At 43.7% G+C, this 17,426-nt stretch overlaps 1 protein-coding gene across 1 annotated transcript in view; it reads right to left on the bottom strand.

Annotated features, from left to right (window-relative positions):
* LOC142963212 (A disintegrin and metalloproteinase with thrombospondin motifs 2-like) overlaps positions 1–17,426 on the bottom strand; it is a 103,838-nt gene that overhangs the window by 20,205 nt on the left and 66,207 nt on the right. The window contains exon 4 of the mRNA XM_076103929.1: positions 5,189–5,394. Coding sequence (XP_075960044.1) covers positions 5,189–5,394 — 206 coding nt within the window. The remainder of the gene's footprint in view (positions 1–5,188; positions 5,395–17,426) is intronic.

Below are 17,426 nucleotides of genomic sequence, written 5' to 3'. Positions count from 1 at the left end.
ATGTGAGTAAGTGACACATAATGACTTTGTGTGTGTGTGTGTGTGTGTAGCAGTGTTTGTTTGTCTGAGATGACATGGACACTTGGTCCAGCCCGTTTCCTTGACAACCGTTAGGCCAATTAGGGGCGGTTGACTTCCAGGTGACTCTGACACTATGAGGTTCATTCTAATGGGACGGACGGACGGACGGACGGACGGACGGACGGACGGACGGACGCACGCACGCACGCACGCACGCACGCACGCACGCACGCACGCACGCACACACGCACACACACACACACACAGCGTGGTGTCCTTTCGCTCCCAACTTTAGCCTTCTGTGTCTTCATGCACTTTAGTGCTTGGACATGTCACACACAGACGCTGCGCACTAGAGGACAGATTTGGCACAGTGATTCATAATCTTCCCCGTGCACGCACACACAAACACACTCACAGAGTTCAGTGTTAACAACTGGTCAGGCATGGCTCTCATTAATGCTGCTGAAGGGCGACGCCAGGTGTCATTACTTACCACCCAGGCTACAGGTAGCCTAGATTTGTCCAGCTGTGTGTGTGTGTGTGTCTGTCTGTGTAGTAACTAATGCAGTGAATGAACTAATGAAGGCGACTGTGGCTAAGTGGATAGCAGGGCCGTCCTTCAATCAGCGGTTCGATCCCCGGCTCTGGCTGTGTCCAGAATTGCTCCCGTACGGTGTAGAAATGTGAAATAAGTAAGTTGCTTTGGATAAAATGACTGTTAAATTCATTGCTGAGGACACAAAATCATTACTATCAGATAAATATCAGATAAATGATGCAGTCGGTCTGTCACTGAACTTAACACTTAACTCTGCAGAAGGCAGGACGACGTAAAGACAATGTAAGACAAAAGTGGGAGGAGCAATATTAAAGGCAGTAGTTGTTTAACCACATAGATTATAGGTATAAAAGCAAAGTGCTCTAAGAGAGAGAATAAAGGAGGGACAGTTCAGACTGAAACCCAAGAACAAGAGAGACACCAGCAGTTCTGTCTTGCTACTTTGAATCTGCACTTCATTAGCTGCAGGCGCCTCATCCACCAGTTCACACCTACATTTAGTATACTAAAGATTCCTTACTTTATCATAATTTAATGACATATAAATGGTAAGAATTTGTCTATTTCTTTGCCCTGAGACTAGTAGTAATATGATTAAAGTACATTTAGATCTGTTATAATATCAATATTCTGATTTAAACCAACTCATCATGGAAAGTGTGTTTCATTTAATATGCATTAAAAACACCCTCAGCTGCCGATGAGACAGAACTGAGTCATCAAATTAAATTTGGCTAGAGTGCGACATAAATTAGATCAGACTTTGGACAGCTTTTCTACATATTTTTGTCAACACACTTGGGAATATTTAAAAACTTGAGACCCATAAATTTGAGCTCTCAGTCTGACAGTGCTCCTTACATATCTGAGACACTTCCAGCTAACAAGGTGTCTATTATTACCTGGACTACCTCTCCTTCCCCAGCCCTTCCTACCACTTAACAGCACAACTTTCTCTGCCTCCGGGAGCTTTGGTAACGACAAGACTGAACGATCAACACCACTTCCAGATAGCTGTTGCAGAAATGATGCCTATCACGTTCTGGAGTAGACAAAATACACCTTAGCATGCCAGTATGCATCATTTCAATTAAACATACAAGAGGGGCAACTGCCTCCCCAGCAGTGCCTATTCATCTCCATGGAGAGTGTGATTAACACTGAGCTGCACCTCTCTAAAGGTCTCCATTAATGGGTGAGACAGAGAGTAGACAGACAGATCACTGTTAGCCACTAAATCTATCACCATGTTCACCACAGGAAGATTACTGCACAATGGCCTCCACTTGGCATTTGGCACACATCATATTTTACAGGATTTACCACAACATTGTTGCTACAGCACTCTTGTTTTTCTCTAACAGCCCACTTCGTCACCCGTGGCCAATCAAAACAATGCACATAGCTACTGTACCTGAATAAGCCATTTCTCCTCCCCTTCCCTTTTCTGTTCTTTCTGTTCGTTTTCTAACTCGCTTAACTGCATCTTATTAATTAATTTCTCCTTCTGTGTCGCCTTTCTCTCCCTCACTCTCTCTCTCTCTTGAAATTTGACAATGGTAATAAATATCTTTCCTTTCAGTTTTGTCCTTTTTTGTTTTGTTTGTTTGTGTTGTCCTCCCTGCCCATATTGCCGTCAATGTATGCCATGTGATCTGTCTCTTGTCTTGAAGTGAGGTAAACACATGGGAAAGGAGTGGGAAGCAGAATCACCAATACACACATTCAACTCAACCTACACATCAAGACACACAAACACACTTTGACACTCCCGCTGAACTTCGCAGACGGGATTTAGTGGTTTTTCTGTGGGGGCGCTTTGATGTCCTGCAGACAGCAGTACCGCCCCCGCCCCCGCCCCACCCTCCCACACACACACACACACACACACACACACACACACACACACACGCACAATTGTCCGCCTTGACCCTTGGCTCATTTTGTCATTCCAACAGACTGACAGAGGCAAGAAGTAGGAGGAAGGTGCATTACAAAACCCAATAGATGAGTGAAAATAAGCTTCAAGAAACAATGCAAACATTGTAGTTTTACAGAATAACCTGTACGACGGTGTAACAGCTGCTGTAACAAAAGACAGAGGAGCACTTCACACACTTTATCGAGGTGTGTTTAAAGTGTGAACAAGAGAACACGCATACAGATGACTTTCTGTTAGTTCGGAGAAGAATCTAGAGGAATTGAAGGAGAGAAGAACAGGTGGAAGCAGGACAAATACTGGAATGGGAGAAGTGAGGAGACATCATAAGATCAATTTGAGGGTTTTACAATGTCAGAGCAGTTCAGGGGGAGGTATTCCCATCTTTCTGAGTGGCTAAGCAGCCACACTATTACAATAACACAAAAGACCTACAAACATATATGCACTCTTTTAGAGGGGCACCTGCGGCAAATATATTTTCAAATCTCTCTGTTAAATCTATCTTAAACCTGCGTTATCACTCACATTAAACATAGAAAGTTTTTTAACATCGGTCATGATTTGTTGCTATAAACTACCCAACTCAGAGAGAAGTAACAATGCAAAAGAGCTCAGTGTGGAACAGCTCAGCGCTGCTGAGAGGAAGACAGAGAGGGAAAGAAATAAAACAGAGAGCGAGAGAGAGAGAGAGAGAGAGAGAGAGAGAGAGAGAGAGAGAGAGAGAGAGAGAGAGAGAGAGAGAGCACACCCATCCTGAAGTGAGCAAAGCAAACTTTCAAGAAGAAAGTCGCCCAGATGCCACGCGTGGGAGGCAGCTCTTATTTATTTATTTCTGTTTATCTGGCTGTCAGTAATTTATTCTGAATGCGCTGTTTAAAATACTCCTTCTCCCTCTGTCTCACCATCTCTTCCCCACAGATTAGAGGGGGGCTGCGACAGGGCTGCGCATTCTCTTCACCTATATTGTCTAACAAATATCTAAAAGGGGAGGCAGAGAGCACGGCGGTGCTGAGCTGAGACAAAGAGGTGTGGTAGGATTTGTTGCTGTATGCTCGCAGCTGCTTAACAGTCGGAGATTGGTTCCTTGCGCAGTGGGTCGCAACGCAAGCGAAAGCAAACAGGGGCACGCACGCAAACAGAATGAGCGCACGCGTGCAAACAGCACTCTCACCACAGGTTTAATTTGCAAAGATTAAAGTCTGCAGTTTGTTCAGTGTCACACCAACACACAGGTGCATGCACACACACACACACACACACACACACACACATACACACACCTGGGAGTTTGAGTGCTTGGCTAAGTGTTGTTGTGGCCTGGAGCATACTGCCTGCTGTTTCTGCATCTCTCTCACTCTTTTTCTCTCTCTCTCACACACGCACACCGACACACACACACAAGATGAATGATGACATGACACAAAGCCTGATGAAATGATATGTAGGAGCCCCTTCAGAGCACAGGGCTCACCTAACACACACACACTCACTCAAACAAATGAAATCTCATCATATTCAGATAGAGAAGAAAGGATTACCCGCGGCTGATTGCTGGATGAGAACATGTAGGAAGGGAATTGAATCCTCATTCAGTTGCTGTGTGTGTGTGTGTGTGTGTGTGTGTGTGTGTTACCCTCTTTCTTTGACCTCACTGTGGCTTACCTCCCATTCAACTCAAATGGAACAGTTTTCCCATTTAATGTTTTTATTTTTTTTTAAAGCGAGAGAACAAATGTCCTTTTTTTGGGGCATTTCTGATGATGGGTGTACGTGAAGATGCATTTATGCGTTTGTGTGATAGCATGCTGTATGCGTGGTGTGCAGAGGTGGAAAAAGCATTCAGATCTTTTACTTAACACACTGACAACACTGCAGCACAAGTAAAAGTCTTGCGTTCAAAACCTTATGTAAAGTATTATCAGTAAAATGTACTTAAAAATAAAAGTCCTCTGCAGAAAAATGGTCCCTGTCAGTGTTACTATCATGATGTTTTTGGATTTATATAAGTGCTGCATTAATGTGTGTCTTGCATTAGATGTTTATGGTTGTGCAACTTATAAACTTCTGCTGGGTAGTTACATCTACAGCAATGCATCATATTCTATAAGATCCTGATATGTTTGTAGCCTCGCTGTCCTGTGAGAATTACGTATCTCACAGTCAACTCCTCATTAGCTCAGGAAAACTGTGTTCAGTTTTGTGTCGATGCATTTTCCAGCTGATACCAAAGGGTTTATTTAGCTTAAAAACTATTAGAAGAATTTTCTAAACCAATAGAAGAACACTTTATCCTTCAGTTTATCAGAAACACTCCGATTCATTGTTTTTGCTTTCACTGGACAGGAAAGGTAGAAGACATTGTGATAACTTTAGTAATTAATGCTGTCAGATAATTGTAGTGGATTAAAAAGTGCAATATTTGCTTTTAAGATATAGTGGAGTAGAAAAAAAGTAGCAAAAGAGGGAAATACTCTCTCTGTTGCAACTCCATACTTAGTTACATTCCACCACTGGTAATGCTACATGAGATCTCAGGCTCTAAGATAACCATAATGTCATCAATTTACATAGCAGGTGACTAATTATTTTAATAGACATTTATTCATACTTCTCCGTCTGTGTGTTTGTATGTGTGTCTTAATGTGTGTGCCACCAACACTTACAATGTTCATGAGTGTGAGCAGGTACTTTTGGACGTGCTCCTTCCCGTGAAACTGGACCACCGAGTCGTCGACGCCCAGCAGCACCTCGATGTTGTAGGCCCTCTCCAGGCTCTGTCTGCGCATTCGCCCCGCTCGCGTGTGGTTGATACTCTGCTCCACGCCGCGGTACAGAGACTCCAGGTCCATCAGACCGCCGAGGTCAGCGCCTGGACATAGACAAATTACAGGGTTATTTAAGTGAAACCCGATTGGCACATAAAGTCACAGGACAGATTGAAATGTTGATGTGCAAACCTCAAACAAATCTCCAGACAACATCCAACTAATTCTAGGAAGTTATCTATTCAGTTATCTATTAAAAAATAAAATAATAAACCGGTTTACCCTTCTCTGACCCCTGACCAGACCGGCAAAACCGGAAATCAGCCCAACTCTAAGTGGAAGGACAACGATCGTCATACATTTGCTGGTTTCCACTGGAAATCAACTTATAAATGAGGCCGTAAACGCTGACTTCAGTGTCCTCCAAGTGTACTTCTGTCAACAGCATGCTGCATATGACGTCTTTGTTATTGTTCTTTGGCGCATGTGTGTCAACTCACACTGAAATCACACAAAAAGGCGTGCAGTGTGAACGAAGCCTCACAATCTCTGTAGATCTGAACAATGGTAGCACATCGAGCATCAACCTTTTTTTATTGGAAAGAAACGAATCACAAATAAACCTATTACCCAACCTATTGTTGTGTTGTTTTCACAAACCAGAAATGTCTGCCTTCAGTGTGTGTCTCCCTGGCTTCCTCTCACTACAGCTTTTGTTGTGTGTTTAGCGCATGTGTGTGCTACACATTGACATCCATTTTATGCACATGCACTTATTTGAGCACTTGCATGTTGATGTCTGTCTTCTGTTTCCCTTCCAAGACACCAGTTGACAGAACGGAGCATGTGTGTGTCACTCGTAACCGCTGGTAGCGGTGCGACTATCCGACACAGATCTTCTCCTAATCAACCAAATATTTCTGCTCCCATCTGAATAAAAGCAGCAGATGGTGCCGGCTAAACACATGGATTAAGACAGCTCCCTCACACAGGGGCTGCTCACCCTGCTCTTTTCTTGCTAAAAAAAAAATGCAAAACTGAAGAAACTCAATTTTAGGTTATTCTATCGGAAAGTGTGCAACCAACAGGAGCCCTGATTTGTTCAGATCACTAATCACTTTTGCCTCCACAGGTATGGCATACAATGCGTTGTTATGTTGTTTGGGCATTATTGGATAAACTGAAGTCCTGACTCTGCATCAAGTTTATGCCTAGTCCATCCCCCCCCCCCCCCCCCCCCCTCTTTTTATAGCAGGCAAAGCATCAGAGTCATAGAAGATACAGAAGATAAATTGTCCTGTCTCCAGAGCCAAGGCCATCCTCCCTCTCCCTCATCCTCCTGGTACGTAGACACAACATGGCCTTGCTTGCATGGAAGCCATGGAAGACCTCGTCATGCAGTCTTGAACATGTATTCTCAGTGGATTCCATCCTCCCCGACTCTGGCTAAGGCCTCCCACGGCCAAGGATGACGTGTTCAAGTGTGTACGCAGGTGCTTGTGTGTGAGCACTGTGTGGACTAACATGTCTAACTGGGCCATAAATCATCCATCAGGTAACTTTAACTAACGTGAAGGCGAGCTGTAATAGATATGCCGTTTTTTGACTGTGGAGCTTTATTTGGAGGTGCGGGTTGATTCAACACGTGGCATGAGGGGACAGCTGGAGCTCCGGTGTTTTGACGAAATGCGGTTATAACAAGAGTTTAGTGTCGGGAACAGAACGAGATGCAAGGGGAAGATACAGGGAAGACTAGGGGAGAGGAAGAGAGATCTGCCACTTTGCCTCCCAATCAGGAGGGGGCATCCCGCTTTCCCCCCCTCCCTCTTATGCAACGTTGCCAAGGCAACAGGCTCATGGGTAAAACAACGACCGCGTGGATAATATTGGCTCCTGAGTCGCTAGCAGAATGAATCTGGAAGTCTGAATATGATCCCATATCTGCCCACATTCCAGCGAGAGAGCGAGAGAGCGAGAGAGCGAGAGAGAGAGAGTAGACGAGGGGGCAAAGATAGAAATGAATACAGAGAAAGACAAGACACTATGAGAGGAGAATTTAAAGATTTTTGCTGCACATAATTTCATTCCGTTTCATAGCTCATCTTTCACACACATTTCTTCTCCTCGTTAGTTGAGGAAGCTGGATTTAAGGCCGTGGACTTCACAACAGGCCCTGGCTCTTGCTTGTTATAACTGCCTTTAACGAGCCTGAAGTCATAACCACACCATCTGCTTTTAAAGACAGGTCCAGATATTTTTACCTTTTGCTTACGTAATGTTAAAACAACACACAGAAAAAAAGGATGATTGCGATCTCACATTTAAGTCTGCGCCTTCACAAAATTGGAGGGTCTTGGAAACCGCGAATGAGACAATGCGGGGAAATTGCATAACACGGGGCCACAGCTGTATGGTAAGTGGAAGGACTACAGTAGAGATAACTCAAAGCGACACTGGCAGAGTGGAAAACAAGATGTGACTGAACCCAGAGGTTGGAAGGTGCTTGACCAGGTGGCAAGCTCTAACTATTTAAACATCTCCGTTTTCGTCGCACCTCTGTCCTCGCTTACACTCGCTGGAACACTCTTTTTCTCTCGCTTCAGCTGTTTGGGAGAAAGTTTTTCAGCGAGAACTGCAGAGGAATGAGGTGCAAGAGAGATTGAGGGAGGCGGTGAGGGAGGTGAGAGGTAGAACTGAGGGGTGTGATGGATACGAGCGAGAGAGATGAGAAGAGACCAGAAGGACCTTGGGTGGTTTGAGTTCCGCTTCAAGCTCCTGCAGCGACGGAGAATATCGCTCGCTTGTAGAACATCCGAGTGTCTGTGTGTGACTGCGGGCGAAGCATCAGGGTGCGGCGCCGTGTTTCTCACAGCAATAGCTTACATTAGCCTCTGAAATCTAACTGTTATCACTCTCAACCTACAGACAGGGGATTGATCATAGCAATGTTCATTTTTCTTTTCTCTCTGTCCCAAATCCTCCCACGTCTCTTACCTGCATGCACACACACACATTCACACACCGCTATATGCGTCTCTTCTGACCTGAAACTTTCCTTTTCCTGTCACCACCCGTTCTCAATCCTCATTTGCATTTTCACTCCAGTCTGCATCCCTACTGTATGTACCCCGTCCACCTCCACCATCACACACAAACACGCCACCCTACATGCAAACACACACACACACACACACACACACCGCCCTCTCCCTCCAAGTATTCTCATTCAGGTGGGGTGCAGAGCGCGGCCTTATTAGAGACAAAGGTTCTTTGTCTTTCAACCTTTGCAAAATGTCAAGAATGTCTGGTCGCCCGCTGAATACCAGGTGGGGAGAAAGGGGGGTCGGAGGGGAAGGAGAGACTATAAGCCACAACAGGAGAGAGGGAGAATGGGGATGATAATTCAGGTCAATCCACATCTTGCTATTGAGCAAGGGTCTTTGGTTTAAGGTGACTGCTTGGCAGTCAGGTGTGGCACATCGCTCTGCTCCGCATTCAGGAGCTCTACTGTATAATGACTGTCTTCGACCTTATGATGGTCACTCTGACCAGCATCAAGGTAGGTGTGTACCAGAGTGTGTGTGTGTGTGTGTGTGTGTGTGTGTGCTAACATCTACATTTGGATGAGTTTGCTTGTTACAATATGTATGTTTGATCCTCAAACAACAACATAACTGCCACCTTTTTGTAACATAACCCAGCCTCGTGCACGGTGATTTATGCAGCAAAGTAGATTCAGTTAAATACACGATTTACATAGAGGAATTAGAATATGGTAAATTACACTGTATCATATTGTAAATACACACACATAACCACATGGTGACAATATATATATAATACACTCTTTTACAGCAATGCCCAATTTACAAACTATTTCTTTTCAATACATCAGACTTTACCCACAAGTCTTAGAGTTTATAGTAAAGTCTTGCAGGACGTTAAAGTAAACACAATCAAGAGAATAAAGCTGAAGTTAATTTTGGTGGTTAAGTGTGGTTAGGGCTGCTGAATTACAAGATTATGTGATATTAGCTCTATTCGCACAGGACTAGTACTTCCAGGGGACCTCATGATTTAGAAATTACCCCACCACAACTGTGTATTCGTGCTTCGCATTCACACAATATCTATATTAAATATATAATGAGCATGGGTCTTGATGCTCTGTAGTAGAGATGAGTCTCCAGAATTTGCACCCAAAATGCTGTGAAAACCTTCATTTAGAATTGCCAACGCAGCCTCAATGATTCGGGGAAGAGGCAGAAAAAAAAGCCACAGTGAGTATATATATATGTATATATATGTATATATACGTATATATATATGTATGGCTTAATATGATTTGGGGTGCATTTTTACTTGACAAATTAAGAACATGGCAGATTTGCACGGAATTAAGATCATAGACGACTTCCGCAATTATTACAAATTACTAGAGGTTCCCAGGTAATACCAGTACTGTGTGAACAGGGCTTTACAGTACATGCAGTACTATGTATTTATTTGATACGTGGGAGTCTTGGAGGCAAAAAGCCCTGGCTTTACGAATATTGATGGATTATTTGCTTCATTGGTTGAACAGATTTCTTATAAAGTTATTTGAGGAATTAGATGGTTTATTTTTGTTACAGTAAAAAGTTGCCTATTGTCATATTCTCAAAAAGTAATAAAAATGTGTGTGCATTCAAGTGACATTGAGGGTGTCTGCCTCCACACAGTCGTCCCTCAAGAGGGATGATTAGAATCTTTAGTGTATTTTGGTTATTTTTCTCCCTCATAAGAGTGGCAGTGGGCCTGAGGGAAGATGGTGAACTCATTAGTGCTTACCTGAGTCCAAGGCTGTCTGTCCACCTGGAGGCACAGTTATCCACACATGTGAACTCATTTACTTACAGACACGTCTTCACATAGCTCAGGGCACGGACATTTTGTCTCCACCGGTGACAGTTTTATGGGTTGTCACGGTGGCGAGTGGCTCGGACGGCGGACCGTAGACGTGGCTCCGAGCATCATGGGCAGGTAGCGACATGCCACGCTGTCCCACACAATGTCCCCGTACTGAATGCTCATTATTTCTAAGCTGCCATATGACAGCTGTAAAGACTGCAGAGAGTGGAACACATAGTGAACTACGCTTCCCATAATCATACTGCCGTTAATTATTTAGATTGGCAATCAGCAATCTAATTTTACATGGACAGCTCCCTGAAGACCAAAATAATTATTCATACATCAAGCACTGAACTTTGCCCATTTATTATATTAATAACCGCTTTAGGTTCGGGCTGTTTATTTTTAACGGCGATTTCTATATTGCTGATGAGATGTTTTTAGTGGTCGAGCCTCGACTGCGAGTGTCATGTCCAAAGATTCAGAATATTTAGGCTGGTGCATTATATCTTCCTGTGCTCCCTGAAGTGGAGCAGAGGACCGTTTTTTAATATTGCATGAAGCAGCCTTTATAATCAGCAGGCGAGAGGGACACCTATCCACAGTGCTGCTCGTTTTGTCTGTGTGGATTTCTGGTGGTTCAGGAGACGAGGCAACCTTTAGCTCTCCCCTCTTACATAACTGTCTGTCTTTCAGAAACACACCGGGCCGTTGGCTGCTAGGGAGGTGCAGTGGTGCACACCGACCCCCCCCCCCCCCCCCCCCGCTGCGTCCTGCTCTACCATTGTTTCATGAGCCCAGCTGAGACATTTCTTCATTAAGGCTAAATGCAGAGTTACCTGAGGTACTAGATTCCTAATTCAAAGCAGCCACAATGAAACAACTCTGGTTGGAAACTGACAGAATTCACACTCATGATTGCACACGTTGTCACACGTGAGCATAAATTGAGTGGCGATATTTCTCAGACCCTGCGGAGAGCCTTGCGAACGTCTCTTGTCACATCAATAATTACAGCAAAGAAGACCGGCCCATGTAAACATCGCAAACACATCTCAAAACACAGTAATCCAATCACTGCCATCCACAGAGGCAATAATGTTGGCAAAGATCAATCATGACCGCAAACTCTCTCTCTGTTCGCTCTGTGGTGGTGGATGTAAACTGGAGAGCCTTAGTGTCCAATAAGACATCAAAGCCAGGCTGATATAAGGCTTACTGCAGGTCTCATCCAGTCTGAAACTGACCTGTCTGAGAGCCTGTCTGCCTGTCCTTTCCTGTGTCTGTCTATATCTGCCTCAGAGCCAGACATTTATAAAGGTCTCTTATGAAATCAAAAACGTACGAGAACACCTCCAGCCATGACAGGGCAGTGAAGATAAACACACAACAGCAGCAGTATGCAGACTACCGTGTATGCAGACAAGGGACATTCTTCGTCTGCAGCTCTTACTGTCATATCAAGCTCCACTGCCTGTCCACTTTAAGAAAACTACGGATCAATCTTACAGGGACACGGGCGTGTGCATCAACAGAGAGATAAAGAGAGAGAGAGGCTGACAGCGAGGTGCACGGTCCGGCTCCCAGAGAACCTATAAATCTCTGCAGAGACAGCTTCCCCGCTGGCTTGAAGGGTTTGTGGCCCCCTTGCCACCTCTCTCTCCAACCCTGCCTCTGCCTGTCACCTCTCTCCTTCTGTCACCTCATCCTCTAATCTTATATATCAACCCTGTCTCCTGAAATTGATGTCCATATACAACTCATGTGTTTGTAGTAAATGTGATGCTGCCTTGATTATGCTTTTAATCAACATAAAGAGGACATGTTTATATATCGTACGTATACCTGCAACATGTTCACTGTGAGCATATCTCGTTTTCCCCTTACAATATCTGCTTTTGCTCAATTTGCACAGGTTTTTTTTGGCTGATCAATTTCTTTCTTTTTTTGTTATTGGTGCAAAAACATAACGGCAGTGACTTCACAGGTGGTACAACAATAATAATATCAGGGGGGAAATACCAAAGAATCTCTAAGAATACAGGTTGAAGTTCAGAGCTTGACATTATACATAAACAAAACAAAACAAGAGATGAAATAGTAGTCATAACAACATCATCTTAAATATATATAAAAATAAAACAAGATAAGAAGAGGTGGGAGGTGAGTGCACTTGTGTCATCAGCAGATTAATGTCGATGTAAGTGGTACTATACATTTTCTAGGACTTATGCAATTTGACTGATTTTCTAGATTTATGCAATTTGACTGGGTTGAGGGATGCGCCGACTTTTTTGATATCCAACCATTTATTGATTTTTGTGGCCACTTGGGGGAAGCACAACACGCTGTAAACACAACACTGACATATCACCGTAAGAAGGTAATATGGTAAATGTGTTAGCGAACAGTGGCTTATTTACACATCCAGCAGACAGAGAGCAACATTACCATTCATTTGAAGAAGTTTAATGCTCACTGCCCTCTTAGCTCAGTTCTGCCGGTTCATTTTTTTAGCCGCTAAATACACTAATATTTTACCAGCTTGTCGCTAACCTTTGTCCGTCTGCTGAGGAGGCTCTTGACTCACTTTTCTTTTACTGAGATGAAAGAACTCTATGTTTTGAGATCTTAAGTAAAAGCATTATACAATCTACAAACATTAAAACTCTTGTTTCATGCTCTGCCTTTCTCCTGCGCTCCCTGCTCGTAACCTCATTTCTCCTCACCAATAGCCGAAAGAAATGTCCTGTCGTGGCTGTGAAGTACTCAAAGAACAGGCAACGCCAGCCACCTGAGACACCCAGGACCACAGTTATTATGACAGGCAAGCCAGCCAAACATCTGTCAACCTGAGCACTGTAGGGATGAAGGGAGTGGAGATGGAGGAGGAGAGGAGAAGACAGAGCAGAAGAGGACAAAAATAAAAGTGGAGAAGGAAAAACACGACAGAGACAAGATTTTTAAAAAAAGTCATAAGATAAAGGAAGGGTGATGTATACATTGTTAGCCAGTAGGTTTTGTATTATCAACTAAGTTCTCAAGATAACAAGCCAAAATATATAAAAGCTTGGGTTACAATCCAAACCAGTTTCTAATGCCCAGAACCTATGAAGGTGAAACCACAGAGTCATCTTCTACGTTGTATCAACATTCATAATTAGAGGGCGATATTTTTATATTCTTAATTAGCACCATTTAGCAGCTTGTGAAGTTGGTTGGTTTGTAAAAGTTTTCTACAACAGCAAACCAACCAGACAGCAAACCAAACAGACTAATAACGCACTATGAACTTGACTCATGTTGTGCTAAAATATACTACAAAGAGCAAATGGCAGTGCCTTGGTGTTGATGCTTAAAACTGCCAACCTGCAGCGAAACAGAGGTGTCACACAAGGTGCCCCGACAGTCGAATGCATTTGGGCCCTTTGGTCTCTCCTTCTCTCTTCTTTTATCTACATCTTTACATCACGTCTTCCTCATTTTTATCACTCAGGATTCACATTTCCTGAAGAGATAGATCAAAGTGTGAACACCTGGATGATTTGAATAGACAGCCAGAGTTGGACCGGTAAAAACTTGCCCCGCAGGTGAGAGCAGCCAAATAAACAAAAGCTCCCACAACAACTCACCTGTGAATGGCCTACATAAATACCAAATGACACAAACGGGTCGCAGGTGTATCTGCGACCACCTACAAGTTCCCCTCTCCAACTAAACCTCTCTCGTTGCATTCCTCTTCTTTCCTGCCGTCTTCATTTCCTCTTTTATTCACTAAATGTACTTTTTCAAAGGGTAGATATGGAGTAAGTCTATCTCAAGGTGTGAGACAATATGTATGCAAATGTTCCCACCAAGCAGCTCACCAGCATAGCCGAGCCCGAGCACGCCTGCCAAAGGGCGGCAGGATGAGGATTTATCATCCAATATCACCTGATAATGATATGATGATCATGATAAACATGTAAGCCAGGCTGTAACATAGTTATAGACCATCTCTAACCCAGATATATAAGCAGGGTAGTAAATCACCAGAGATATCATTGTAACGTTTTAAACAATTAAGGCGTGGATACTTGGATTCACCACTGACTTGGACACAGGGAAGTGAATAAAGAAAAAAAAGAGTGTTTCGACCTTAAAAAACTGGCATGCTCTTACACCAAGAGTTATTACTGCCTAGTCGGCCCACAAGCGCACAGACGGCTCTTTTCAATTGCACAGCGTTCGAGCCAGACGGGAGAGAATTAATAAGGCACTATAGTGTATCGGTGTTACTAAATTGGCGGTGTTTCATAACAAAGTCTTTCAGAGCAGTTGTCAATTAGAAACAATTAAAAGAGCCATTCATCATTCTTGCAAAAGCGGCTCCGTACGGGGAGCAGCGCTGACACAGAGGCTGATCAAATGTAATCAAAACCATAATCAGCAAGCGCTCTTTAACAGAGGCTGGCGTTGACGGAGCTGAGGTATGTTCACTGTAATGATCACGCCTCCATCTAGCTCCTTTGGACAGGGACGCTGTCAAACAAACACACAGCCACTGAAGCAAAAGCTGTGCAGAAAAAGTGACAACTGGAGGAAAAACAAGATGCAAAGAAACAGGTTTGAAGTCAATCTGTGTTGACGCTTCAAAACATGCTATAAAAATCAAACAAACGAGTCAACCATTAGGCGCTTGGCAATTGTCACTACAGCATGTGTCTACTTGACGTCGCAGCCTCGTGCTGATCTGTCTGTTGATTGACATGCAGCATCCTGCATCCTATCTTTCCTGGAAAGTCCTCGCAAAGGCTTCCCATATTGATGTCCAGCTTATCACTGCTTTGTTGGTAACCAAGAGAGATGGGATCTTAATGCAAAGATGCACTGGGGGAAAGTATCCAAGTACACAATATGTCTCTGCACATCCAGCTTCCCTCAGCTCTCAGTCCCCCGGAGGCGATTGTGATTGCACAGGGAGAGGCTACAAACCCCTGTCCACCTCCCAGGCATATGGCTAATCAATGCAACCTCTTCCGTGCAATGGTAACTCTATACTTCAGTAAGGAGAGCTACCAGCGCGGCCTCCCCGTCTCTCTATCCTAATGAAGCTCCCAGGTAATCAAATCACTGCACACACAGGCAGATGGCCAATATGGGAACAACCACCGGGGCTCTTTGATGGGATCACGACAATGTTTTTAAACTTGCCAATGAGTAATTTCACCTTATGTATTAAGCAGAACCAAACTGATTTCAACATGTGGCTAAATTTACTTCCCAGCACTATGTCACTGATAAAGTTTGACGCAGAGACAGCTGAGGAAACTATACGGATGGCATGACAACATGCTGATCTCTGCTAAATCTGGCTGAAGATGTATTTTCATTTGCTGGAGTGGACTCATTTGTTTGGGAACCACTGGCATGGACTATATTAGGCGACTGGCAGCGTGAAAGTCTCCCAACTGAATCACTGCAACAGAAAAAGAAGCTGGATCTGGAAAGAAAGTCAAAGAAAAACTGTGCACATGCAAACTTCAGGAGAGATTTACACCTATATAGCAACGGCTATATCAAGCTACCAAACAGACAGTAAAAATGTAATTCCTTAGAAACAAGGAACTTCACTGTTCGAGCCCATTGGGGAATTTATTCACAGTCAGTTGTGGGAAAGTGGCAGAAATATGACTTCATAACAGTTATATATTATGTTCATTATTTAGGCTATTTGTTTATTTGATTTAATGCAGTTATCCTTAAATTGATCGCTGGAGCAAACACATTTGAAAATGCACAACTTCTACTTTGAAAGTTGGATAATATATGTTTTGATGCGCGGAATTGCATTGCACGTGTTCATTCAATGCGACATTAACACAGGCCAACCATTAATCGCGTTAAGGCAGCATCGGCTATCGAAGAACGAACTCACACATATCAGAATACTTTTGCATGAGCACAAGTAGACCAATGAAATTAGGCAATACCCCCAATCTGACATTTTTCATTACACCACATAAACAATGGCAGATAATCTATACTTCATGCACGGACCCTCCTTTTACTAACATAATGGCAAATTCAAAACAATCCTATTTATAGCGATAGTCCCCCCATATTATAGGTTTCACCATTAATAACTAATAACCTGTTATGTTAACAATGACTTAATCAGAAAAAAACTTGGAAATATTTAACTGTTGGCAGCTATGCAGACGACCGGCTCAGGGGGGGCGAAAAAGCCTGCTGTATGTCCTCCAGCTTGATTTAATAAAGAGAGGTTATTATAAAGGAATATTTCCCCGCTTCCCCAATCTAGCAACTGGAAGTAAGACCTGTCTCATTCTCCTCGCTCTGCAGAGCAAGTAATACCCACTAATCCTAGACACAGAGAGAGGCTGTGGGGACGAGAGAGAGAGAGGGAGAGAGAGAGGGAGAGAGAGAGGGAGAGAGAGAGAGAATGTCACTATTTACAATTTCATGCTAATTCCTTTCTTTAACATTTCACACCCTCACCCTTAGACCTCATCATGTTGGCCTGGGGGTGTGTGAAAAAGCACATGTGTGTCTGTGTGTGTTCATGTGTATGCGCTGTCACCAGAGCAAGCCCAGTGTGGAGGACCAGGCACAGACCAAAGAGTCGCAAATCCCCAACAGTGTTCATTTAGAAGGGTTCATGCTGGCAGTGCGGACGCGAACACACACACATACACACACACACACACACACACACCGACATACACACACACACAGACACAGGAAGCTCCCAGGCCCATCCCATGCAGTGTGATGTAATGAGATATCTGTCGTTTCCCATTCGAGCCTCTTCATCCTCCACAGAGGAAAACCACTGACGAAGAGGCGAGGGGAAAAAGGAAAGGAGAGGACGGAAACTAGAGGACAAGGAGCAGAATCAGATATTTCTGTTTTTGTCTTCCTCGCCTCTCTGTTTAAGGGAGTAATATGTCTCCATCTCTGTCCATCCTATTGTAATGGAGTAGGTCTCACTACGCTGCCTGAGGAAATTGCCTTATAGTCCCTCTGCCCCTTTTCTATATGTGGACACACACACACACACACACACACACACACACACACACACATTCACAAACAGACCACACACACTCTCATGGCGTTGGCCCCAGTGACACTGCTTAAATATTAATGACCTGGTTCTCTCTCATTAATAATAGCTGCAGCGCTGATTACTCTGTGAATACCACTGTGTGTGTGTGTGTGTGTGTGTGTGTGTGTGTGT

The sequence above is a fragment of the Anarhichas minor genome, unplaced genomic scaffold (genome assembly GCF_050575085.1).
Source record: "Anarhichas minor isolate MPS153535 unplaced genomic scaffold, ASM5057508v1 ptg000028l, whole genome shotgun sequence".
NCBI lineage: Eukaryota > Metazoa > Chordata > Actinopteri > Perciformes > Anarhichadidae > Anarhichas > Anarhichas minor.
This window is presented reverse-complemented; position numbering and strand designations above follow the sequence as displayed.